This window comes from Pleurodeles waltl, chromosome 1_2 (genome assembly GCF_031143425.1).
Source record: "Pleurodeles waltl isolate 20211129_DDA chromosome 1_2, aPleWal1.hap1.20221129, whole genome shotgun sequence".
In the NCBI taxonomy this organism is placed as follows: Eukaryota; Metazoa; Chordata; class Amphibia; order Caudata; family Salamandridae; genus Pleurodeles; species Pleurodeles waltl.
In genome coordinates this window covers 308,621,046-308,647,455 of record NC_090437.1, presented here as the reverse complement: position 1 = coordinate 308,647,455, position 26,410 = coordinate 308,621,046, and the positions used below count along the sequence as shown (strand labels likewise).

The following is a 26,410-nucleotide window of genomic DNA, read 5'->3' as shown; positions in this document are numbered from 1 at the left end:
TTCAGGATGGTATCCATAGTTGTTGAAGAAGATACAGTGGATTCAGCCATTGTATACTGGGAGCCAGCGATATCTGGTACAGATTGCAGAACTGTGCTATATGATAATTGACGGACAACTTTTGGGTCAGACATGTAAGATATCTATTACATTCCAGAAGCTTATTTACGACAGGTATCAGAATCGCCTTAATGATATGGAGTCCACTTATCAATGTTTACTATTTGAAAAGAGAGCAAGATATTTCAAGATCCAGGCCTTAGTTCCAATACAGTTTGTACCTTAGATTGATAAGCACAAGATCTTTGTCAGAGTGTTGCTGTTGCAGTGAGAAAAGCGGGATCGTTCGATCAACGTTACACGTCGTATATAATTAGAAGTCAGTGCTTGAGCAAGATCGCAAGCTACATCTGAGGAATAAAGTTGTAGGGAAGGCACTTGAATTTATTGTCTGAATGTTTTAACAGTCTTCCAGGATTGAGGCGGTAGCTCACCTCCCCATTTTAACCTCTAAAATCCAAGCTGTGTACATCATGTTCATATTCTGCAAGGTATTTCTTTTCTTTGTTTTTTTTTTTTCCCCCTCTGTCTTTCCGTGGTGGCTCCGGTGGTATAGAGCAATGTTACGAAACAAAGAAAATGCCAACTATTCTCCTCTTAAATAGTTCCATATATTTAGTACATCATAATCTCAGTATGTGAAGGCCATAAATCTGGAAAGTGCATTACAAACTCGATTCTCTCATCCGGAGTTTCTAGAGTTAAGGGAGCGTCGTCAAAATCCACATTTCCCTGCTCCACAGAATTTCATAGTTTATTGAAAACGATGTGTGCATTATGAAAGCGGAAAGTATTAGACCCATGTTATCCACAAAATGACTAAGAGGCAGGTTATGCGTGTTATCGAGGAATTCAATGTCCGAAATACCTCCTTGTTCTGGCGTCTCAGCTTCAGTGCTCTCCGTTTCAATGGAGATTCCACAAACTCCACGGCGGAGTAAACTGCTCACCGTGACGTCGTCCAAGAACTGAGTGATAGAGCAAGGTGAGCGCTGAATTTTTAAGGCCAGTAGTATCCGGTAGGGTTACGATAAAATAGTCTCAGGTTTCCGATGTGTTCGATGGAGGGAAAAGCATGTTTGGCTCTGTTCCTCGTCCCTCTTCTTTCCGGCTTTAGAAAGAAGCCGCCATCTACCGTGGCGCTTGGCTCCGCCCCCTCCATGTGGCACTCTTAACCCTTCAACAGACGCTCACTGGCTGCTGTGGTGCTGGGAGAAGCAAAGGAGAAGACATGACTCAAGGTTTATAGTCACATGTCCTTTCTTCGTGCTTGAGACTCCATGACTACTGTGACAGACCAGGAAGTGCTAGAGGTGGGCGAACCCCTGAAAATTCGAACCTGAAGTCTGCCTCTGGCTCATCTCGAGGTCCTGTTGGAACCTCAAGCCGAGCTGTCATGTGGTTCCTGCCTCCCATCCTCACTCTACCCAGGGTGTGGCATTACGGGCAGAGCTGATGACTGTGGAACTGGGAAAACAGGTTCCAGTCTCTGCATCAGCTCAACATCTTGTGTTTCTTGGCAAATCACGTAATCGCTCTGTGATGCTAAACAATGCATGTGACTTTGTGTGGTGTAACAGGTGCTCATGGAAAGTTCTAAGCCTTCCTGTGGAATTGAATTTGCACTGAATTTAAAGTCTTCAGAAAATTAATTAAGAAATAAAATTCAAATCCTTAACATAAGGAAAAGCAAATAGATACCCATTCCCCGGCTGACTTGTACTAAGGAGAACCAGAAACCTGGATAAATCGTAGCTTCCCTGTTTAAAATGTGTGATCTTATGCAAATATTTTATTTGCCATTCCTCTTTTTTTTCTTCATTATTGTTCATGAAAGCACTTTAAAATGCGAGTGCAGACTACCAGTTGTACAAAACTATCACTTTTAAGAATTACTTCTCAGTGTAGTGCAATAATGTGTCCCATTAATATCAAAGCTTCCAGAATTACACTTTTTTTTTATTTTGAAGAGAGGCTATCATATTTTAAGTTATGTTTGCTGCATTATTGACACAGCAAATATTTTCATGGCTCGGCTCGTGCACGGGCACTATGATCAGAGTCATACCCTTGGCTCGGCTCTCCCTGTAAATTTATCAACTCACCCACCTCGATGCAGTGCCGAGGTTACTTCAGTGTAACTCGTGTAGCAACTGGCGCTCCTTGTTACACCTCATTGACGGTTTTGATGGCGCTTGAGGGACGTGACCTCGCCACACTAGACACACACAAAATCAAAACTATCTGCAGTAAGCTGGCCCGTGGCAAGGACAAAAAATATATATTTCCACGTCTCACTATTCCCCTAAAGATGTAAAAAAGTAAACGTGTGTAAACAAACTAGTATTATCGTCGTATTTCCATGCGAGCAGCCTTCTTACTCATGGTTGTACATGCAGTTATTTTGCTGCTTTGCCTATAGCGTGTACCTGGTTTTATACATGCCTTATGTTGGTTGAACCCAGGACACTTCATTAGAAATTAAAAGGCTCTTCCGCATGTGCTGGACGCTTGGAGGTTGGGCTCACAGAACAGACATAAAATAACCCTTATTAACTAAAGGTCTCTGCAGCGCAATATGAGGCAAAAGGCTACTTCAGTGTACTAACCATTTTAAAAGCATACAAGTGCAGTGCTAAACTGCTTTTCGCTAACCTTTACACCACCTTTACAAATCAAGAGCCAATTTCATTGTGTTCTCTACTTCCGCTGCGAGGCACACGACAGAGAACACAGCAGTGGTACTCGGCCAAAACAAAATAGGAACATCTGAAAATCATCACTCATTCGTCACACTCGGCTAAAATGGTCAGTCAGCTTGAATACGTCCTGAACGTTAGCCGTGTTGTTAAACACTGCAAAGTTTAAATGGAATTAATATTTCACAATAATTTCGGCAGCAACTGGTTGTCAGGAAATTCAAGATGCAGTTCATGTATCCGGGTCACAAGGTCACATCAGTCTTCTGAAACTCTGTCTGGTGCAGGCCTGGAGGACATCTTGTAAGCAATGATGCTAGTAAGGAGAACAGAAGAAACCAACAGAAAATCAGCGATGCACATGCACAATTTATTGACACAATAACGTTGTTCTTTCTAATGCATGAAAAATAGCACTCCATTAGGGAGCCAGGAATTTGATGCTAATGGAAACGCTATGTACATGCGCAAGGGGTATAACGCTATAGAAACCAGCAGCGGCCCCTCTGTACGGGCTGAGGTCCCACACCACCCTACCTTTTTTCTGATGCGAAGAGTAACTGTCAGGCTGAACAAAAGTCAGCCTAACGGATACTCTTCTGCTTCAGGTGAGGCAGTCAGGACTTGTACATGCGCTAAATGCGCAGACTCCTGGCTGCCTCAGCTAAACTTTACTGGGCTGAAAAAGTCACAGCCCTGCAGGCGTGACTTCTTCAACCTAGCAAAGATGCCTCAAGGCCCTCCCCGTCATGACTAGGGTTAATGTTACCGATTGCTTCTGCATGGGAGCTTCAGTTTTAAGCCCTGAAGCGCCCAAGGCCGGATGTCAATCTGTGACGAGTCGGGACTGCTACCTTCCCTTATTAGATTATCTTAGGCCAGCAAATGAGGGAAGAAAGCAGTCTAAACCCTCATGGGACCTCAGAGGCGGAGTAGTCGGAGCTGCTGGGGTAAGTTTTTTTTGTTGTTGTTTTTTTAAAATAATGTTTGGTGCATGTATGAATGTATGTGTATTTGTTGGTGCATGTGTGAATGGATGGGCGTGAGTGAAGTGTGTATCTTTGTAACGTACCCTCTCCCCCACCCTCTCAAAATTACTGGCCGCCACTGATAGAAATGAAACAATAAACTAAGGCAAAATGTTGTTGATTTATTGGTTGTCTACATTCTCCCAAAGACAGTAGAGACTCTATGTTAAGGTGGTCTGATATTTATTTAAAGAGTTTTAGAGGTGGGCAAGCCCTGCAGAACATTTTTATTTTAGTAAATCGCAGACAAGGCATACTGTTCTATAGAGGTGTGAAAATAAAAAGAAATTGCGAAATTATTTATTTACTGAGCATTTGTTTCAACTTCTTTAACAATTACCGTAGCTTGCTTGTATTAAGGTAAGCATTTTAACGTGTGAAAGTTTTAGGCAAATTGTCTGCTCTGCCTGGAACCACACACTTCATGTTACAGTTATCATAACAATACATAATACGTTTGTAGCACACATCTGTCTTTGCCTCTGATGCGCTGTCATCTTGACCACACATAGTTTTCCCTCTGCAGTCTGTTGCAAATGTGTGAATGGATGTGTGCCCTTTTAAAATATATATATATATATACTTAATATACAATATCCATCCATCCTTATCCCCTTGCTCCGTATGGGGGTCACAGACCCTGCAGGGCGGCCTTGGCTGCAAGGTCAAAGCATTCTAATGTAACATTGATCCAAACACAAAAAGCCAATGCACTAATCCACTTTAAGGTCCAAGGATTTATTCACACTTCTGAGCAGCAAGTCTGTAAATCCTTCCTGACGCGTTTCGGCCCCCAATGCCTTGTTTACAGGTAAGTAAAAGCAGGTGTGATTAATGCCAGTTCTTTTAAATCATCGTTCACGTGACCTAATAATCCAGAAATACCATTCCCATAATGCACTGTGCAGTATTAATGTAATCTTTACTGAAGTGCTTAATCTCCATACACCTTAAATATTGACACAGGCACCCCGGTACCAATGGATGTTTTTACGTGCATTAGGTGTATATTAATTGATTGTCCACATGCTTTTACATCTGCTGCTCAACATAACAGTGACTACAAGGAATATGTGAAAAGCTAGAAGGGAGGTAAAAGACCTCCCTCCCATCCCTTGCTCACTTCCAATGCAACTTCATTCTGGATAAATGCCTTTTTCGCATGAAAATGAAAAGGTCAGGCCCCCTCAAATTACAATTCTAATTCTCTTGCTCCGTATGGGGGTCACAGACCCTGCAGGGCAGCAATGGCTGCAAGAGCGAAGCATCCCAATGTAACATTGATCCAAACACAAAAAGCCAAGGCACCAATACATGTTAAGCTACAAGCATGTATTTACACTTCTAAGCAGCAAGTTTGTAAATCAAAGAAGTGGACTTCAAGGATTGTAAAGCTGACTTCCTGTAAAAGCTACAGGGAAAGAACAAGCTACAAGAGGCTTTTTCCTGCAACTGCTCAGCTGATTAGTGACAACTAGACCCTACTGTGGCCTCTGCCTGCCACTATGTCCATATATAATAACACTAGTCCACATGTTGGGTACACATGACCGGACTTGCCTCTTAGTTCACTTGCTCAGCTGACTAGTGACAACTGGACCTGGACCGGACCCTATGGTGGCCTCTGCCTGCCACTACGTCCATATATTCTAACACTCTAGTCCACATGTAGGGTACACATGACTGGACTTGCCTCTTAGTTCACTAATACATTTGTTATCACAGCAGAGGCAGGATCGTTTATAAGTTCATGTTTACAATCTCTTGGCTTTTAATAAATTACTGAAACATGTTGTGGTACAGCACTGTCGTTTACAGACATCACATTTGCATTGAAATGTCCACAAACCTTTCCACTGATATATATAGTGTACAAACAATAATGTTTGGAAATAGTTTCAGCAAATATTTATCATTTGCACATCACCAAATAAAGTGGTCTGAATTATTTTGATTCCATTAAAATCTGTTACCACCACACCTCAGAATTATCAAAAAAGTGCTTATCTAAATACAGAAATATGTTTTGAAATAGGTGTACAGTATGTTTACAAGCTATTCAAATGTTTAATGTGTTAAAAAAAAACTGACATACTAACGCCTTTCATGTCACTGCCTACAACCAAGCATGATTCTCAGACAGTTCACTTTACTTTGCTTTCTCTGACTACAACGTTGGAGGATTTTGCAAACACCAATCTTTTAGGATCAAATAAACAAGCAGTATTTTGTAAAAGATGCCGTTAGCTAACATTTGACTGCTGTCTTGAAAGGCACTTCAAATGTGACCAGATAAAAACAAGATTTAGAGGCATTTTTATTCCTCATTCACTTTTTGAATGACCAGAACCCTGTTCTTTGGCAGCCCCCCTCTCCCCAGATAGGGCCAGTAGGCCTTATAAAGAACTTGCCCTGATAAAATGTGACTCGCCAAAGCAAGTAGATTTTTTGAGGCCAGTCTAAGTGCCTCTGCTGATGTCCTGGGGGGCTTCAGAAGTATATCACTGTGGTCGATTCTGACTAAAGTCAGAAGGTAAAAATCTTTGTACAGAATTAACCTGGTTAGTGTATCTGACTTTCACTCCACTGCAGTCAGCATCACTTTGCACTGAGGGTCCTGTTCTACTGCGACCATTGACTATCATTGGCACGTTGGGCTTCTTGGCACTAGTTCTACTCAAATTTTTGAAAAGTCATATTGTGGGTTTCCCTTATTGGGTTTTTGTCATGTTGGCTTCCTTTTGTTGGTTCAATTTTACTTTATTTTTTAGATCGATCATAAGCGTTCGACCTCATGTGTACTTTTAGTATACTTCTTATGGCTTAACAATTTAATTTGTTGGTTGCAGTGTCCTTTAAAAATTATTGCTTGCTAGTCGGCAGTTCTGCTTTTTCTCCCTCCTTTTTCTGTTTCAGAGCAGTGACCAACTACTGTATTATTTCACTTTGGTTTCTTTATCTGTTGCTGTGACAATTTTTGTTATTTCTTTGTTGCTGCCTTTTCACTGTGGGTGTTTCAGGCTGGTAGCTGCCTGTTTTATTGCAGCATTCCGTTCCTCCTACCGTCTCCCATGTCACTGACATTTGCTTTGGCTTTATTCCAATTCTGTCCTCGTTTACCTCTGGCTCCTAAAATAAGCGTATTTTACAAAAGAAACACAGGGTCCTTTAGCTCCCTGCTTACAAAAGCCATAATATGCCCTTTCAGGTAGAATGTACCTAAACCTTCAAGCAATGATGTGAAAATTGCTTTGCCTCCCAGTCTCTCTCTCTCTCTCTCTCTCTCTTTCTCTCTTTCTCTCTCTCTTTCGCCCTGCCCTCCCTGCCAGCACTCAGGACATGCACATAGGGCACTGCTTATCTTCTTTACTGGGGCCATAAATCTTCTCAGGCTGCTCTGCTATTATTAACTTCATTAGAGCTTTGTTGAAATGCAAGGCTAGAAATCTTGCAAGACTTTTTGTTTGGTTAAAATAAAAAGAAAATACTTTTCCAGCCTTATTTTCCAATTTCTGTTCAGAAGTTTCTTATGTCAGTAGCTGCCAGTAACCACCAAAACATGGCAGGAAAATACGAATCTGAGACAGAGTTGACCAATTTATGTGGCAAGAAAAGTCCAGTTCTGAATTTACAATGCCAATAGCTTTACCTCAAGAAAATGCAAGACCTATTGCATTACAAATGCTTGTTCTGATTTGTTTTGGTTTTGTAATGCATAAATACTTTACACATTGCCTGTAAGTTAAGCCGGTATGCTCTGTCCATATTTACTAGGGAGTTGAGCTCAGCCTTTTTTTAGTGACTTTAGTGGTTCACCCTGGCAAGGACTGTGATTATTACTTGAGGTGGGCACTTATCCCCCTGAAGTAATAGCTCAATTTCTTACAGTAAGTGACGCAGTTAACAGCATATTTACATGGTCACACCAACTTATCTATGCTCACATTGCATTTGAGAAAAAAAGAGCACGAACATCTAAATTGAACACGTCACACCATACCGATTGCAAGAATGGCAGAAACAAAAAAGTGCTAAAGGCAAGGAGGGCTGTCTTCAGCGCTGGTAGTGCCCGTTGCGACTATCTTTTTGGTGCCCTCCCATGATCTCCTTCTCAACAAATCCTCTCACTGACACCGTCCAGCAGTGCCCCTCATCCCTCCACAGCCTCTCTGACAAACATTTCATTTTTTTTTTATTGCACTACTCCTAGTTCACTCACACTCAGTTCTGTGATCTGCATGGTATTCGTTCTGTGCAGCAGGCACTTTAACCCTCTATGCTGCTATGATAAGTGTAAACTGCCACTAGACAATATTGCGATCTCTCACCAGCAGGAACATAAATCCCCAGTTATCTTGACCTTTTTAGGTCTCAGTTCTAGATGGCTCGCATGTGCTGTCCCGAACCGAGACATGCTGTATCTACTGTTGTGGGCTTCAGTGTGCCCACAGGCTTCCTATCGGCTGGCACCATCATCGCTCCATTTCTCAGCATTTGTTGAGGGCATGATGAAGTCATGCCTTTTCCTGAGTTTAACCCTCCGCGTGCACACTGCCTAGCTTCTTTGTACCAATACGCACAGCTGTTTTAGTGCATTATTTCTGCACTACTTTTTTATTTGAGAACGCTTTTTACGACCGCAGGTTGCGGGGCGCTTTTTCCTTATGTTTTTCTTGAAGATCGATCTTCACGAGTCGTCCTTGACTCGTGGTCCTCGTCTTCCTAATTAATGGTTCATTTAGAAAAACCATACTAAGGAGGGTGGCATAAAACCTGTGCTGGTCTGTACCTGGCTATGGTTCACAGTGGATACCTAGGATATGCTCAGTTCTGAGCCTCAGCCATAACGTACTTCAATTTACAGTACCTAAACCCTTGTGCAGAAGGCCTCAATATAGTTGCATCTGGGCAGCAACAATACGTTTAAAAATGATTGTATTCTAGGAGCTGAAGTCACACCTGATAAAAAATATTTGTTAAAAAAAAAAAAAAACGCAAACAAGTTGCCCCTGTCAATTATGCCTTCCCAGGGCCGGTCTTTAGCATGTGCGAGCTGGGCCCATGCCCAGGGTTCCAAACACCAGAGAGAAAGGAGAGCTCCATGCAGAAGTCTCCCTAGGACTTAGAGCAATGAAAAGTGTGTTTAATCACTATTTGTGAAGGCTGCTGGCACCTCAGTGCTTTTTTGTTAGTTTTGTTTTTTAACTTTCTTGGCAGTCATTAGCCTGTACCTTCCTCCCACTCCTTCTAACATATCAATACAAAGGCAACTAAACAAGACGAGGGGGAGCGAGCGTCCCATTTGGTTTTGCCCAGGGTGTTTCTTGAGCAAAGGCCAACTCTCCCCCTCCCCGGCACATTTCCCATCTATCCAGATAAGTGCCCTTATTTCTTTGACCAACTGCCAGCTTCAGGCTTACCACATACAACCCGCAGTAGTCATCAGCTGCCATTACCTATTGTATCCTGAGAGTGGCAGTCCTCATTCAGTTGTGATGAACATATCCGAGTACAATGCCTAGTTTAACTGGTTTTAACCTTCTCCAAGGCACTGAACATAGCTGTCACATAACGCTACTGCTGGGCCAGTGCTGGTCTTTAATTCAGAAGAATCTTGCTCCCCAGCTCTGCCAGCAGAACATGACAAGGTGCAATCCGGGGTGCGGTCTTGTATGGGTGTATCCCACCACCCAGTGCTTAATTTGTGCTTGTTGTTTCCGGTGGTGAGCACCGGCACTTATTTTTGAGGGCCGGCGCTTATTATTCTGCCTCAAGCATTTGCTGCGAGCAAAAGACATATTTGGGAAAGAAGGAGGAAGAGAAAAACGAAAAAGCGTCACAAAGGGAGAAAGAAAGCTGCAAGAGTGAGCTGAAGGGGCAGGGAGTGGCTTTCAATGTATTGAAGAGGCCCCAGATGGCTTCAGGATTACGCTGCCTCAGTATTCCGTGCTCGCACATTTAATTGCAGCAGCTGCGTGTTTCAGGGGAGAGCTCTGAGCACCGGCAAGTTTTTATTCACAAATTAATCACTGCCACCACCCATGGATCTCACGGGATAAACCAGAGCTGTACAAGGAACTTGCATGAGGCCAAGCTCTGTGTGTACAGGGCTGGGTAACCATGAGGAGCGGGATGCCCCCATACAGGGAAGGAGCAGCAGCCGAGGAGGCAGGAAATACTTAACAGAAAATATTGCAACCCTGGCCCAGGATGTGAGGGAGCTTTTATGGTGCCCTAGCTTTCCGACAAATAATTCTAGTATGTTTCTATGACATCTTTGTTGGGCTGGCTTATTTTTGCAGCTTCCAATCCTTGTAATGTGTTATATTCTCTGTGGTGCTCGTTTTATCGGTTCCAGACAGATGAAAGCGTGAATCCATCTTTCACGGTTGAAGAAAATTCGCTTGTAACGTTCATACTACAGCTCTGAAATTTCAGTGGTCGGCGTGTGAGTGGTTTATCCAGTCTAGGCTTTCTCCTTAGCTTTTGTAACCTGTAAATCTTTATATCAATCATTTTAGTCATTTTCTTTCTTCTACACATATATGTAATTACAATATGTTTCTCGGGTTCTGATTCAAAGGTTCATTGGTGCAGTTTTTACTACATTATGGGTGAAAAATAGATCTTCAGAATAGCACACACCAGAGATATACTTGCAGGTATATATTAAATTCATTTGATAGTTGCACTATTGGGCTTATTTTGATATTTTCGTTTTGCACGTCTAGTTAGTTCCCTAGAATAACATGTTGTGTTATGCAGTGTAAGACAATAACATAGAGCAAAACCACTACGGTGCACCACGTTGTAGGAAAAAATATTGGTTTACAGGCATATGCAGGGGTCAGTTTACATTGGTAAGTATACATCAGTATGATTCAAGTCAGTTACATGTTTCTTCTTCAGGATTAAAGTTGTACTGCAAGTAGTAGGCATCGTATCATGCAACCATTGAAAGCCTTACAATTCCAAACTTTCCCCAATCCCATCCTCCCCCTCCAACTGTTATCTGTCGTCCTGAATATTAATGGTGAAAAAGCGGGTAATTAATCTTTACAGCCGCCGGATATATTCTATAATGGACCATAACTTTTACTGAGGTATGACTGAGGCAGGGCTGCGTACTGGCTCAGTGTCTATAGCTGTCTCACCCGGATTGGTTTGGTTGGGGGGGGGGGGGGGGGGGGGGTGGTGTGGTCCCATGTTGTAACGTGTACCCAACTGATAGGAGTTTGAGTTTAACAAGGTGCATCCTCATCGTCGCTGTCCTGGGCTCGGACTGCTTCCATTAGGGCATCCCACTCTAGTGATATTGGCCTCCTACATGGCCCTTTAAATTCCTCACGTCTGAGTGCCGCACCATTTTTGACTCATTGGCCAGGAAGGGAACTCCGGCCCGTACCCATATGGCTGTTCCCCCAGGCAAAGGCCGAATAGGAAGTGTGAAAAAGCTGCCCTCTCCATTTCTTACGCACATTTTGGGCTTCTGCAATAGTGAGATGTGTTTCCAGAAATAATGTTAAATGTAGGTGTGCCAGTATCCCTTTTGTCGCTTATGCAGGCTGCCCAACCCCCGAACATTCCAGGTGATGATGATATAAGAACTAGGTATACTGGCCATTTGACTGGTTGTGCTCACAGTGGGATATAGAAACCAGTGTTTGGTATTGAGTACCCCTCAGGCTACTTAATGGCGAAAGATAATTGGTTGCAGACAACTTCCCGAAAATACTTGGTCCAGTGAGATAACTTCGACAATTTAACAAGGCATAACATAACATAGAAGCCGGAAACAAACTAGGGCCTACGCCTAAGGGGTGCATCGTCCAATCTCCAGTAGCATTCAGCGCTAGGTTGACTTTTGCACATATAGGCCCGTATTTATACTTATTTTGCGCCGAATTTGCGTCGATTTTTGACGCAAAAACAGCGCAAACTTGCAAAATACCATTGTATTTTGTAGGTTTGCGCCGTTTTGCGTCAAAAAGCGGCGCAAATGCGGCGCAAAAAAAAGTATAAATACGGGCCATAGTTTATAGTCAGCGCGAGCCCATGGTGTCTGGCACCCCCATGAATGAAAGAAGTCATATAAACTCGGGCAGTGCAATGTCCCAATCACACAGATTATAGTAGTTCAATACAGGAAACATACACCAGCATCATGTCCTCACCAGGAGAGTGAAAGGCGCGATCTAAGAACGCATTTATGGAGGAACATTAGATCTTCCCCTGGCTTGCAGGCGGGGACCCCTTTTGGGGTGTATGTAATAGCGCCAATACATACTCACAACTTGGAACCTCACAGGTCATGTGCCGTCTGCGGTGGTATCGCTGAAAATAAGGCTGTGCTGCTTTCTGTGTCAGAGTTTGAGGCGCTGCCCCTGGAAGAGCTGGATCTGGAACACTGGTCTATAGCGCGTAGTGTCGTAGCTAATTGTATAGCTCAGAGGTCTTCAAACTTTTTGATGCCGGGACCCCCTCTTAAAAAAATTTATGTGTAAGGACCACCTCCTGATAAAAATTTCTAGAACCTGGTACTCCTCATCATCAACAATAATAAACATCTCCATTTCCCACCGCAAATCATTTTTACTGTGAGGAAATAATATTAGACAGTGTTTAGCAAATCAAAGATCAGTGAGTGTGGGGGCGTGGTCAAAGGTGTGGCTAAAAACAAAGGTCCTCATTTATTGGGAATTGACATGGGGCAGAGCTGCAAGTCTTCTTGCTACACTGCTCCACGCAAATAAAAAAGGGCAGGAATGGACCGTATTTATGAAATACAGTGCATTTCTGTCCTTTTCTCCTGCGCTGGCGCACAATTGTTGCCTAGTGCCAACATAGGCAGGATTGTATTTGTGCAGGAAGGGGCATCTCCCTGCACAAACACATTCCAGAAAGGCATTGTACCTCTTTCTACATGTGTGGCAGATAGCAGCACACATGGAAAGAGAAAAAAACAAGGAGAAATTAAAACATTTCTCCTCATTATGCGTGCTCTGGGGAGACGTAAGGTTTTGGTACTGCTCCAGTTTACGTGATTTTGTAAATCTGGGGCAGCGTCAAGATCCATCTGTGTTGCATAGGAACACCCACCACTACGCCCGTGGAACGCCTCCTTGACGCAAAGTAAGGCAATGCAGCAACTTGCTCTGCCTTGCCTTACTCCATATCTAAAATGCCATTCAATCCACTCAGGGTGGCTTTGAGTCAGCTCATAGGTACGATTGAGAGGCTTGTGATGCTGGAGCATCAAAAAAGGTGATGCTCCAGCAGCACAAGCCTCTCATAAATAAACCCAAAATATTCTCTAAATTTCTTTAAGTCTTTCACCGCCAGGTAGCTACAAATAAAATAATAGCCAACTGAAATGAAAAATAAATAAAATAAAGTTGTTACTCATTGGGAAATGTACTGTAGTGCATTATGAAACCTCTATTAGTTAATGCACTGCAGAGGTCTGTGTTTAACCGGAGAGCAACAGAACTAAATCTTTGTTAGTACAGTTGAGAATAGTGACTTGTGTATTTTTAGTGCCATGAGGTCACAGCCTGTGACAGAAATCACTGTGAATATATAAAAAGGCTTTATTTTATACTTGCATTGCACACAGTATAAGATAGGCCACTACAAAAAGGTTTATTATAAAACTGTGCTTCCAAAATGTGGATTTAAGTAATATCAGAGCATATGCAATACCTTTTTTTTTTTATAATACCTGTCCCTTCAACACCTCCAGGTGAAGTAAGTGCTGTGTAAATACAATTACAATTAAAAGCATGCACTTCACAGCTCAGTTGTTAACTCTTCGCACTACCCCTAAAAAAAAAATGTTTGTCTTCACAAAGCTTTGATCATTTAAAGCTGCTCCGATGTACCCTTTACATTTGCAGATCAGCTCGTAGAGCACATTTGCATTTCATTCAGGAAGCAGAAGCCCTGAGCTGAAAGTCTCCTTAGCTGTCTGTGCGGCTTTCACAGCACAGGAGACTCAAATTAAAGTTCAGCTGAGGCATTTTAAGAATCAGCTGGGGGAATGTGCGACCCCCTTTCCAGGTCTCCACGGCGCCCCTGGGGGTCCCGACCCCCAGATTGAAGACCTCTGGTATAGCTGCTTGTTGTGGGGATGTTGTTATCCTCAGGTTCGCCCCGGGAGATGTACCACACCGCCGCTGTCTGGCTGGTCGTAGGGACTTATATCGGGAGGACTGCCATGGGTATCATTCTTGATTATTAGGAAAGTCGTGATCTAGCCAGACTTTAGCGGCTTCAGGGGAATCCAAGAAATGAGAGTGCTGTTTGTGGATGACTTTCAGTTTAGCCGGAAAGATTAAACCATATGTAAAGCCCATTACACGTAAAGGGCATTTCACCACTTGAAAGGAGGACCTCTGTCTTTGAACAGCTGACATATAATCAGGGAACAACAATACTCTGACCCCTTCAACAGTAAGTGGTGCATTTTCATGGGTTGTCTGTAGTAGCCAGTCTTAGTCCCTGAAATTGAGGATCTTCGCTACAATTGGTGTCAGTAGCGCAATCGGAATGGGTCTCCTCTTCAGTACTTGGTGGGCTCTCTCAATGGTAAAAAGGTCTGATAGGCTAGTCTGGACAACCTTTGTCTGGAGCCATATTTCTATTAAATGGGTAGGTTCTGGGCCCTCTGTGCCATCAGGCATACCTACTATGCTAATGTTATTTCTGCGGGCCCTACCTTTCTGCATCTTTGGCATGGTCTTGAAGCTGAGCCACTTGTCACTGCAGTTACGCCACTATATTGAGACCCGTTCTGCATGGCCTGGAGGTACTGTAGCCAGCACTTGCTCTGTAGATTTATCTCTATTGGCCAATTCATAGTGATCATCTTGAAGCAAGCTAATATCTGTTGTAATAGCGCCAAGTTGCTGTTCAATAGCAGTCCTGAAGTCCCGTATTTCCTGTAGCATGTCTAATTTATCAACAGGAGGTGCCAGTATGGTGGGGAGATACAGTCGGCAGGTGTGTAGGTCTCTGAGGGCAGTAAACGAGAGCACTCTTTCTGAGGGGGTTTCAGTTTGGTTTGTCCCATATTCAGACCTTGTGTGGTGTCCATAGGCCTGCCAGGCATGGATTACTGTCAGGAAGAGCAGGTTGGGGATCATCTTAATCTTGTAGTTTTTAGTATTGGACTGTTCTGGCAAGTTTGTTCACAGTAAAAAGATCAGGTAAGGCAAGCCATTTGATAGTGATTATTGAAGTTTTTGCCCTGAAGGGTCTGGTTGGTTGTAAAATCCAATAATTAAACCGTGAGGGGGTTGGCTTCTAGTCTCAGGCATATAATGTGGTGGAAAAACATACGGTTCAGTGGTTCGGGGTTCACGCCATCCGCTCTTTGCCGTAGCCGCGTTCATTTGCTTTAGTATATCTTCAGTTATGTAGGACTCAGCTTAGGAGGTCTCCCCAGTTCAGCTGTAGTGTGACACTGCTTGCCTCAATCTCAACACTGGCGCTCACTGCCCAGTCAGGCAAGTAGAACTGGCAGGGGGCAGGCCAAGAGCCTTTCAATCTAACCAGCGGTTGTTGCGGTCGATAATCCTCCGGGTTCCTCTCCATACGGGGCCACCACGTGTACTGCTGCCATCAAGCTCGTCAGCAGGCCATCCCCTGCCTCGTAGGCCCACAGATTGTTCCTGGCTCTCCTCGGCAGCCCAGTCATCTCCCACACCCCCCTCTAGGGCCGCTACGCTGATTCTTGAGGGGGATAGGGGCGTCTGTCATCTTTGTTCCTGTATGGCCTCTTCAACTCACCAGGCCAGTCTGATGCACCGGTGGCCAGATTGCATGGCCAACAACAGTGCAGTACAGTACAGGCCTCAGAAGTGCAGCCGGGTCTCTGTATTGAAGTCTTTATGTGGCGTGTTCCCCAGGTGCTTAGATGCCCTGGCAATGGGCAGCACATTCAACAAGGGCACCCATCCAGTGAAGAGTTCAGCCCGGGGCTCAAGTGGATGCGGCCTTCCAGCTGTTTTCACCAGCACCTCTGCATGGGCAGTGCTATGTCATCCGTAACAGCTAAATCGGCAGAATATAGGCAATCTTCATGGGTATTCTTGATTGGGGGGTGTTGATGCTGTATACAAAATCTAATTTTCACGAGATTGTAGGACACAGGTCCTAGGGCTCTGGAATCACGCGTCCGCCATCTTAGGCGGTTGGACATACCTCCCGAGACCATAAGCTCTAAAGCAGCATTATGTGTGTCAATCCATTAACTGGGGTGTCTGTTGCCCCATCCTTATCTGTCTCTTAATCCTGCAAAGCAGGACTTTATCTCTAACTGATGAATGCAACAAAAATGACACATCAGAGCACGTAATTTCAGCTAGTGCATAACTGCAGTACTTAGATTTACAATAAGTGGCCACACATGCTTCTTCTGACACAAATAGCTGCAGCTCACAGGTGCATTTGATGGCAGGAGTCAGAATAAGTCAGTGTAAAAATAGGACTTTTTTTTCTTTTTTGGGGCAGCCTCTGGCTCGCATAACAGGGCTTCTATCCACACGGATGAGTCACTCATCTTTTATGGGCATGTGTATTTCAACAACGAACTACATGATCCCACTCAACGGCACAATTACACAACACACCACATACATCCAATCCACACCACAGAATTTTATATCATGCCGCAAAATTCAATGGCGCACCACATAATTAAACTCCACTACATACCACTACCCAACACAAAATACCAATCTGCATAATTATACTCCATGACACACCTTCCCACTCTACATAATTCCAGTACACTCAATATCACTTAATTGGTATCCACATATTTCCAATGCACATCATGCCACATAATTCAACTCCACTCAGCACCACACAATTCCATGCCACACAATTCCACCACAAGCAATGCCAATCAAACCTACATAATTCCACTCCACACCACATACATCCACTCCATAACACATAGCTAAAAGACATTGGGGGTCATTACAACATTGCCGCCCGCCAAGTTGTAACAGTCTTGCAGCCGCCAATGCGGCAGCACTCCCGCGGTGCCCATTATGACATCCCCGCTGGACCGGCTGTTTCCGCCCACCGGCCCAGCGGGGATGTGGTCCGCAACATGGGAGCCGCCTCCAAATGGAGCCCGCGGTGTTGCGGCCGTGCGACGGGTGCAGTTGCACCCGTCGCGCTTTTCACTGTCTGCTATGCAGACAGTAAAAAGCTGCACGGGGCCCTGTCAGGGGGCCCACGTCTCCCCGTACTGGAAAAGGCTGGCGGTACGGGGACTCGTAATCCCCTGGGCAGCGCTGCCCTGGCAGGTTATCACCGCTGGGGCAAATGTGGCGGGAAACCGCTGGCCCCGGCGGTGCGACTGCGGCGCTACCGCCGCAGTCGTAATCCCCTCTGAAGCACCACCAGCCTGTTGGCGGTGCTTCAGCCAAAACAGCCCTGGCGGTCTTGGACTGCCAGGGTTGTAATGAGCGCCATTGTCATTTACAATGGCACTAACTCACAGATTGCAGAGACCAAATGGCATTGCCACTGCTTGGTATTGTTGCCTGAAAACTGCTGGACGCACAAGGAAATTCACTTAATGAGTTGTTATTAAACCCAGCCCCTCAACCCCCATAGTCAGTGCCAGGTGCAGCTGCACCAGTCGCACTGACTTAAAGCCGCCCCTGAAGTCACCTTTAAAAGACCCACTCTCCTAGAAAAAACACCCACAAAAAATAAAAACACATTTCCAAAGTTTAGGTTACTTTCGAGTAAAAACATGGCATCAAAATGGAAACACCAGTAATATTTCAGTCACAGCAAGATGAGGCTCAGGCCAACAAGCCCTGAATACTAGGACCTGAAAAGTGCACGTAACCACGTAATGCGAAGAGCATCAATGGCCACCCCTACCAGAGAGGAAGCTGCTTGGCTTGCAATAGACACCAGATGACAAGAGCCTGCTTCAAAGGAGTTCCACCGCAGTGACGTACAGATCTGCCTTGTATACATATCAATGGCATTGAAGTTTTGCACACTGGGTGATGGGCATGGACATCAATCACGGGTCACCAGGGGTCGCTGTTGCGAACCCCAGCTTTCCCCCTTGCGACCCCTGGCACTGTCTTTGTGATCCCCGCCATCAGAGGTGGGTAAAATCAGTTCGAGGAACACAGGGGGCAGCTCGACCGTTGCTTGGGGCTCCACTTCCTTGTTTTCAATCAGTTTTTTAAATTACATTAATAGTGAATAATATGTTATTCACTATTAATGTAACAAAAATTGAAGTACAGTTAGCTGGAGCATAACCCTCTTTGGTATCTGAGGTAAGTAAAAAACACTTTTAAACGACAATGTGTACATGCTTGCGGGTGAGAGTGTGTTTATGGAAGTATGTGTATGTATGAGGGTGTGTTTGTGTGTGTGAGTGAATCAAAGATGAAATGGCGCGTGATGTCACTTCCGCTACTCCTGGCATTTTGGTGAATTAATGTCCATGGTGATGGGTGGATTGGATTCACATATGGCCTTCTCTTTGCTGGATGGATTCTAACCGAGCCTCCTCCTGTGGTGTTCTGGTCCACTGCACTGCGTTTTTTAAGATCACTGGTGGCAAGTGATGATTATGCTAACTGAACCTTCCATGTTCCTCTGGACTAACCACTGGTTCCCCCACTGGTGTCTCTGTCATCTGTTTCCCGTGTGGAGAAGTGGTGGGGTGCGCGGAATCAACTTCTTGTCGGTCACGGGATCAGCATAATGATCAGCAAGAAGTTCACAGTTGAATGTGACTTGAACATTGTGTTACAATCCATATGGCAGGTGGTACATTCGCCTGGAAATTTAGCAGGGGCACTAGGCTCCCTTCCACCCGTGAATGGCAGTCTCCTTCCATTTCAGTCTTCTGTGCAATCTGCTGATGTTGGTTTTGATTTGTGTTTGGTCTTCCCTGTCGCAGCTGTAACCTTGTGATCTGTTCTCATACATTGGGCCAGATTTACAAGGCTCTTGCTCCACCTTGCACCACATTAGCGGCATTTTTTTTTTTTTTTACACTAATGTGCTCAACAAGGCAAAAATCGCTGTGCCACATTTACAAAGTGGAGTAAAACATGCATTGCGGCACTTTGTGACCCCTTGCGCCACATTATGCCTGCACCAGGCATAATGTATGCAAGGGGGGTGTTCCGACAATCGGAGGCCCCTAAAAATAGCGCAATTAAATCTACAAGATTTCATCACGCATTTTTAACACCTGCTCAAAACAGGTGTTAAAAGCACACACCCATTGAAGTCAATGGGCCACCTTGCACTAACATCCCAAAATTTGACGCTATTGGCCTAATGTGTGCCATGGTGCGCAGTTTTGTAAATACAGAGCAACCACGGTGGCAGTGCAGAGGCGCAAGAAATCTTACCTGCAGTCTCAAGTATTGGATGGGCCACGCAGCTACCGTCATATTTAGTCACGCTCTTTGGCATATGCACAACTCCATGATCCAGAGTGAGGGATTTAATGGGGATAGGTGTCTCACGAAAGTGCTGCTTGTGTCACTGTTGATCACTGCTATGCAGGTACAATTTTTGATTCTGTTGTAAGGATCAGTGTTTTGGTCTATGTCAAACCCCATGTTTTACTCTCTGTAGTATTTGAGATGGTACTTGGTCTTGTCATATTGTACTGCTGTATTATGTGTTGCTTGACAAGGTATGCTGTTCAGTAAGGAATTTATGGAGTCTGTGTTTTTTCTGCCGCAATCACAGAAATTTTGTGGTGTAATTTACTTCTTCTTCCCTCGCAGTTAGGATGCAGTCTGTCATCTAAAATTTTGCTCATTTAATTAAGCATTTTTTGTATACATAATTTTTATTAGCAAATATCGTTTTGCTAATTACATCAGCTCATCTTTCGCGAATCCATGCTTCCTCCAGTCACACCACTCAGGTTTAGACTAAAGTTGTGCATATAGTTACAGATTAAAAGTGAGATAGAGAAACCTCAGTTGAAATTTAGAAGCAGACGGTGGGAAACTGGGGTGCAGTTTAGTTGGGGTGTGAGCCCTGGTCAAGCAGCAACCACAGGCACAAGCAAACCATAGATGAACCTGTGCTCAACCCTCTGTTAGCTTGGCACAGAGCTGTCAGGCTTAACTAAGAGGAATTGTGTAAAGCATTTGTGCAACACTTCAAACACTAAAACAGTGAAAAGGTCATACAGAAAGGGCCCCACACCAAGTTAAAAAACAGAGCAAAGTGTTATAAATAAAAGAAGACTAAAACAACAATAATCCAATCAGTTGAACTGGAATTATGAACTTTCAAAGACTTTAGTACACATAGCGCCAAAAAGCGCAATGTACCAACTTGGGATTGCTGGTCATGGTGGACCGTGTTAAAGTTACACTTTAGGACTGACTACGATGGAGCGCAGGTCAGATACAGTCACCAGGTTAAGCTTGCTGAAGTTTACCTTCTGAAGTCTGTGCCAAGAGGCCCGTTTGCATTGAAAAGGGCCATGGGAAGCTGAGAGAACCTTACGGGAGGCTGTCAAAGTATAATGAACAGCCAGCTGGTGTCGTGGAAGGGTGTTGCTGGAGCTACGCACTGGCAGTCATCGTTTGGCGGTCGATGCTGGAGGGTGAAGAGTCGGGCTGACAGAGCTTCATGCTGGAACTCGGTGCAAGCAGCAAGGTCTATGTGCAAATGGGCCCATTCGCAGTCGCGAAGAGCCCAAAAGCTTGATTTCAGCTCCCTGAGGGCCCTATTTGGGAGTCAGAAACTCACTGCAGCTGGGTCCTGGGGCTGGTGCGGTTTTGGGGAGCCTTTTATGTCCTTGAGGGTTAGATTAGATAGCCAGCAGACTAGCCCTTGGAGTTACTCTGGTGTCCTGGGTTCAAAGGTGAAGTTGCACATCCAGTTTACTTTTCACCCAGGCAAGAGGGCAGCATTTTCTTCAGAGCAAGAATTGCAGTCCTTTCAGCAGCACAGCAGTCCTTCTTCCTGGCAGAGTATCCACAAGTCCAGAAGTGTACTGAGGAGTTGGTGTCTGTGGTCCAGTATCTATACACAGCTGTGCCTTGAAGTGGGGAAAAACTTCTAGAGACATGCCTTAGAAGTGTGCAGATGCCCTGCCTTCCTGGCCCTGGCTCCAGACTAACTAAAGGGGGCATGCAGCCCTTTGTGTGGAGACTGGACACAGCCTATTCAAATGTAAGTGGGGTTGGGCCCAGCATCCCCTGTGGCTGTGTAGGAGGACTACACATAGCACAACAGTCACCCACACCAAATAATGTGACCCAAAGGCAGACTGCAGGCACCAAAAGGCTAAGGCAAGAAAATGACAACTTTCTAAAAGCTTTATTATTTAAAATCTGACTTCACCATAAATTAGGATTTGAAATTACATTTCCAGAGAGACCAAACATTAAGGGGTCACCTGTTCCCATTTTAAAATTACACTTATTAAATGTAATAAGGTAACTCCAATGTTATCCTATGAGATAGGTAGACCTTGCAGAAGTGAAAGCCCCTCTACCGCCACCATGTGTGTGCCGATTTAAAATACGGCACACCGTGGTGCTTGGTAGGGGGCAATAGCATCATTCTATGTAACGCTATTGATGTACTCTGCAGGAGTAGTGCCAAAATGTTGGCGCTACTCCTGCAGAGTACATAGGGGCCTATTCTAAATAATAGTCACAGTGGTGAACGAGGAGCTGATGCCCACCCCCCTGTATTTCTTGTGAGGGCACTCTCTGCAGCTGGAGGAGGGAGAGTCTGGGGTCCCCAATTGCTTAATTTGGAGGGGCTTGTCGTGAGGCACACTGAGGGAGAGCCCAGCCTGAAACCCCACCCCTCCCATTGGTGGCTGGAGAGTCAACGTCCCCTGATTCCTTGGCTGGTCAGGGGCCTGGTGGGCCAGTGGTTCAAGTTGGGTCCTTGGTTGGGACACCCCCTGCTGCAATGGTGAAAGACAAGCCACAGTTGTGACAGGGCAAGTTGGATCGATTTGTCCGAGTGATGCCGCACGCACCGCAGGGGCCAGAGAAAATGGCTGCTGAAGGGGTGGACTCACACCTTGGGATGGAGGCCATCCTTAAGGCCATTGACTCATCTTGCCATGCCCTGGAGACCAAAACTGGGGAAATTGGGGCAGACGTAGCTCTGCTCTGACCAGACCTGAAGAAAACATCTTGGTGGGTGTCAGCTGAGACGAAAACTGCAATATTCGAATACACATTGAAAAACCTAACCCAGGTGGTACAGAAAAAGAGAGCTCTCTCTGGAGAACTGGCGGCGCAGGTTGAAGATGTCAATGGGTGCTCAAGACGAAACAATTTGAGCTTCCTGGGGTTCCCTGAGGGTGCAGAAGTCCCCAGACCTGAACAGTTTCTCAAACGGTGGCTGAAACCCTTTGTTCTTGAGGACCAGATCTCCCCGTGTCTCCCTGTTGAGCATGCATATGGGGCCCTCATGAGGAAACCGCCTCTGGGGGCCACCCTAAAGGCATTGACCATACGCCTGCTTCCCATGGTCAGCGGCTTGGGAAAAATGAAATATGAATCTACACAAATCCCATCTTTCTGGACTTCACCAAGCTAGTTCAGCAACAAAGGAAAACTGCTGAGGGGGTGAATCAGAGACTACAGGGTTTTAACCTTTGGTATATGATGTTGCACCCGGCCAAGCTGAAAGTGCTTTTTTCCAGGGTTAGGCATTTCTGTTTGACCATCCGGACAGGGCCTGAGAGTGGTTGGAAGAGTGCCTGCTGAAACAATAGGACAGGGGGTCCCTCCTCCAGGGGGTGCAGTGGCTGAAAAGACCCTAGGCAGAGACAGGCTTCCCAGATAAAGGTTGTGAGGAAATAGAAGGGGGAAGCCCAACGCGCCTGGGGGGATGAGAGTTCCACCATGAGGGGCCAAATGTTGGAGGCCCACTTGTCAGATACAGACATTGGAAATTATCTTGTGGCTCCTCTGCAGAGTCCAGACAGGGGGCCTCTGACACAAACGACTGAGCTACACCATTCAATACGTTGCATTATTGATGCGTCAGGTTTATGTGGGTGTTAGAGATAAAAGAGAGCTTGCACTCACTGCTGAACATGGGGAGTGTGTAAAGCGTTAGTCTTGCAGGAGGGTAGGTGACAGGTATTTCCTGATTTTGGTTTGGTTGGTAGTTATGTAACCATTTCAGGGAAAGGTGGGGTGGAGGGTATAGTTGGGATCACAACACACAACAAGATAGATGGCAGTCAGGCCCCGGGCGGGACCCCTCCCTTGGGATAGTCCTCTTTTCTTCCAATGTTACCCGACACCATCTTCCACAGAGCTGCTGACGGTCCTATTGTGGAATGTCAATGGGCTGGGTTGCAAGATCAAACATGTGGTGGTCACACAGTATATCTGTTAACATGCCACATACCTAGTGCTCCTACAAGAGAGGCAACTACTAGGAAATACCAGTAAAATGTCTGCAGAGAGGCAAGTATGTAGTGCTGGCACACACTGGCTATACGAATGGCTCCCGAGGCATCTCAATATTAGCTGTAAAAAAAAAAAAGCCAAAGGCCCTGAGGGCTGCTATGTGGCAGTGAGGGGCAGATGGCAGAGGAAAACAGTTTTAATTGTGAATGTGTATAGCCCCCAGGTTATTGAGACAGATCTTAAATGGATTGAGTCAAGTCCTACTAGACTGAGTTTTAAATCGTGGGAGGGGACTTTAATGAGGTCCTGGATCATGGGTTTTACAGATATACACCTTGAGCGACACTTCCCAACTGGGCCACAGAGTTCACCTGCTTCTTGCAGGCACTGGGACTCAGTGATGCTTGGCCGACTCGCCATTCAAGTGGGAAGACGTTCTCGTTCTATTCAGGAGCCCATAAAACTATGTCAAGGTTGGATTATGTGTTTCTGCTCACAGACCAGATACCCTGGGTCAGAGATGTATGATACCTTCCCTGCTGGATAACTGACTACTCCCTACTGTTGCTCAAGTTGGGAGCCAGACAGCCCCACAGTCAGGTGTCCTGGAACTTAAATGCCTAGGCCCTGAGGGACCAGAAACTCTTAGAAAGGATACTAAGTTATACTTTGATAAGAATGGAGGATTGGTGTCCTCTCCGGTTACCCTTTGGGAGGCATATAAAATAGTGCTCAGCGATAGAGCTCAGAACATCATCTCCATACGAAAGAGGCAGAGGGAGGAGAGGGCGCTCCAGCTGGAGTACCGCCTTCAACAGTTGGAGAACGCCTGAGGGTGCGGAAGCTACTCGTCCCCTTTTAGAAGTGACAAGAGATCAATAGCAGAACGCGGTGACCATTGCAGCTGGGCAACACTAGCTGGGGTCTCTGAGACACCTGTACAACATGGGTGACAAGACAGGCCAACTTCTTGCATGGCTGGAGAGGTGGGAGGAGAACGCAAGGTGGGTGGCGAAGGCGGTGACAGTTGACATTGCCAGTACTGATGAAGATATTGCTCAAGCCTTTGCTGGGTACTATTGTGGACTCTATGAAGCTAGGGGACACCCCACGGACCAGGATATAGCTGAGTTCTTGGCAGGGATGCTGCTACCATCCTTGGACGGGCTGAGCAGAGATGTGTTGGAAGCAGGCCTGACATTAGAAGAGGTGGGAGAGGCTGTGCGAGCCATGCATCCAGGCAAGGTGCCAATGGCTTCCCCATAGAGCTCTATAAGTGCTTTGCAGCGCTTCTCCACCCCAGGCTGGTATCCCTGTTCATGGCAGCAAGGAAGGAGAGGTTTCTACCTCTGGGTCTCAACCATGCCATAACTGTGGTAAAATCTAAGGAGGAAAATCCACCCAATCAGTGCTCCAGACCCATATACCCGTTAAATACAGACAGTAAAATCTTGGCCTAAAATCTGGCTACTCGGATTATGGGAGTGATATCTGACTTGGTATATGCCGATCAGACATGCTTTATGGCTCGGCGGGCCACATGACTAAACCTCGGATGTCTACATTTGTAGTTGAACTATCTGGGAATGGACAAGACTCCCTGGGCAATAGTGTCACTTGACCCTAAGAAAGTGTTTGACTCCATTGGCTGGCGTTACTACATGGAGATCGTGAAGCGGTTTTACAGCTGGGTGGCCCGTCTATATAAACGACCCATGGCGCTGTAAGAGTCAACAGAATATTCCTGGACACCTTTGTCTTGGGGAGTGAGACGAGACAGGGAGGTCTGCTCTCAACCCACCTCTCTGACTTGTACCTGGAGCTGCTGGCAAGTTGGGTGAGGTATCGAGGGGACGTCATGGGCTGTGGTAGTTTGGACTCTTGCTCTGAGCAAGACTGCTGGTCTCAGGATGACAGTACTTTCGTTTGTAGGTGACTAAGTCTTTCCCTACAACTAGTTGCAATTGTTGTCCAAACCTTACCGGCTCACTAGCAGTACCTCACCAGAAACACAATAGTAAAAGGTGATTTGTGGCAGTCGCTTACGCATGGACTCAAAGTAAGATATCTCAGGGTTGTCGTGGTTAAACGGAAATTACCCTTTCCTCACAGATATACAGTATTATGTCTCATACAAACACAGGCAATGAAACAGATGCAGTAAAGTTATAATAGTTCTTTATTTAACATAACTGCAGTTTGCGATAATTTGCATGGACTGCAATGATTAGGATAATGAATAGAGCTAAAAACAGTATTGTGAAGAAGAGAGTCATTGTTATGAAGACCCCCACCATTTTGTAATACATGAAAAAGATATATAAGATGGAATATGCCCTATTACCCTCATGTGTATAGGCCTAACCTCCTACCTAAAGGAGAGCTGGGTTTGCTAAACCTAATCCGCCAAAACCGTGTCCATGAGAGGAGCCCCCAACCCTCGTTACCTTGGAATGAGGTCTCTATCTCAGACTCCGTAGGGACAAAGACTGGGTCAGCGTCAAGACGACTGCAGCATCGGTATCAGCGATGGTGGCGATGCCCTCTGGTCGGAATCCCTCTGATAATCTGTCTAAAAGTGTGATGTATTTATACAGATCTACAAGGTCCCCTGACGTAGGTGTATTCCAAAACAATAGATAACAGGCATGCTTGGGACGGCAATTAATATCAACAATCCCTCGAAAGTATAGAGAGGGAAAATCCCTAAGTGTGAACACCTACTGTTTGTTTGTCTTTCGCGCTTGATCTTGACGCCTTGGCGCTTTGACACTGATAATAAAACTCATAACAAGTGGCTTAACTATAAACAAGGCAGCCATCTTAGAGGAAATAAATAATTAAATGAGCTAAGACAGAGCAAGCTAAGTAGGTTAAAAGTCACTAGGTGACGGGGGCACGAGTTTACAAGCCTACGCTAAGTTAACTCCTGCTATCCCATTAAAACAAACCAGGATTCACTACAGGGCTTCCCCCAGGTAATGGAGGAGATAGAGAAGATCTGGCTCTATGTGGATGATGCCTTGCTTTAACAGGTGGACCCGGTGCTGTCAATCTCTGCGGTTCTGTCGATATTGAGATCTACTCGGGATTCCACATCAGTTGGGATAAGTCAATAACCCTCTAGTTGGGTTGCTGGGATGGTTGGAGGACGTGGGAAGGAGTTGCTGTCATCTGACCCAGATGGATTTTAAATTTTCCT

At 45.3% G+C, this 26,410-nt stretch overlaps 1 protein-coding gene across 1 annotated transcript in view; it reads right to left on the bottom strand.

The window, feature by feature from the left end:
• Nucleotides 1-554: 554 nt before the first annotated feature.
• The window catches only part of LOC138299895 (solute carrier family 46 member 2-like), a 140,597-nt gene continuing 114,741 nt past the window's right edge, over nucleotides 555-26,410 (bottom strand). Inside the window, exon 4 of the mRNA XM_069238596.1 lies at nucleotides 555-3,075. Coding sequence (XP_069094697.1) covers nucleotides 3,018-3,075 — 58 coding nt within the window. The 3' untranslated portion in view covers nucleotides 555-3,017. The remainder of the gene's footprint in view (nucleotides 3,076-26,410) is intronic.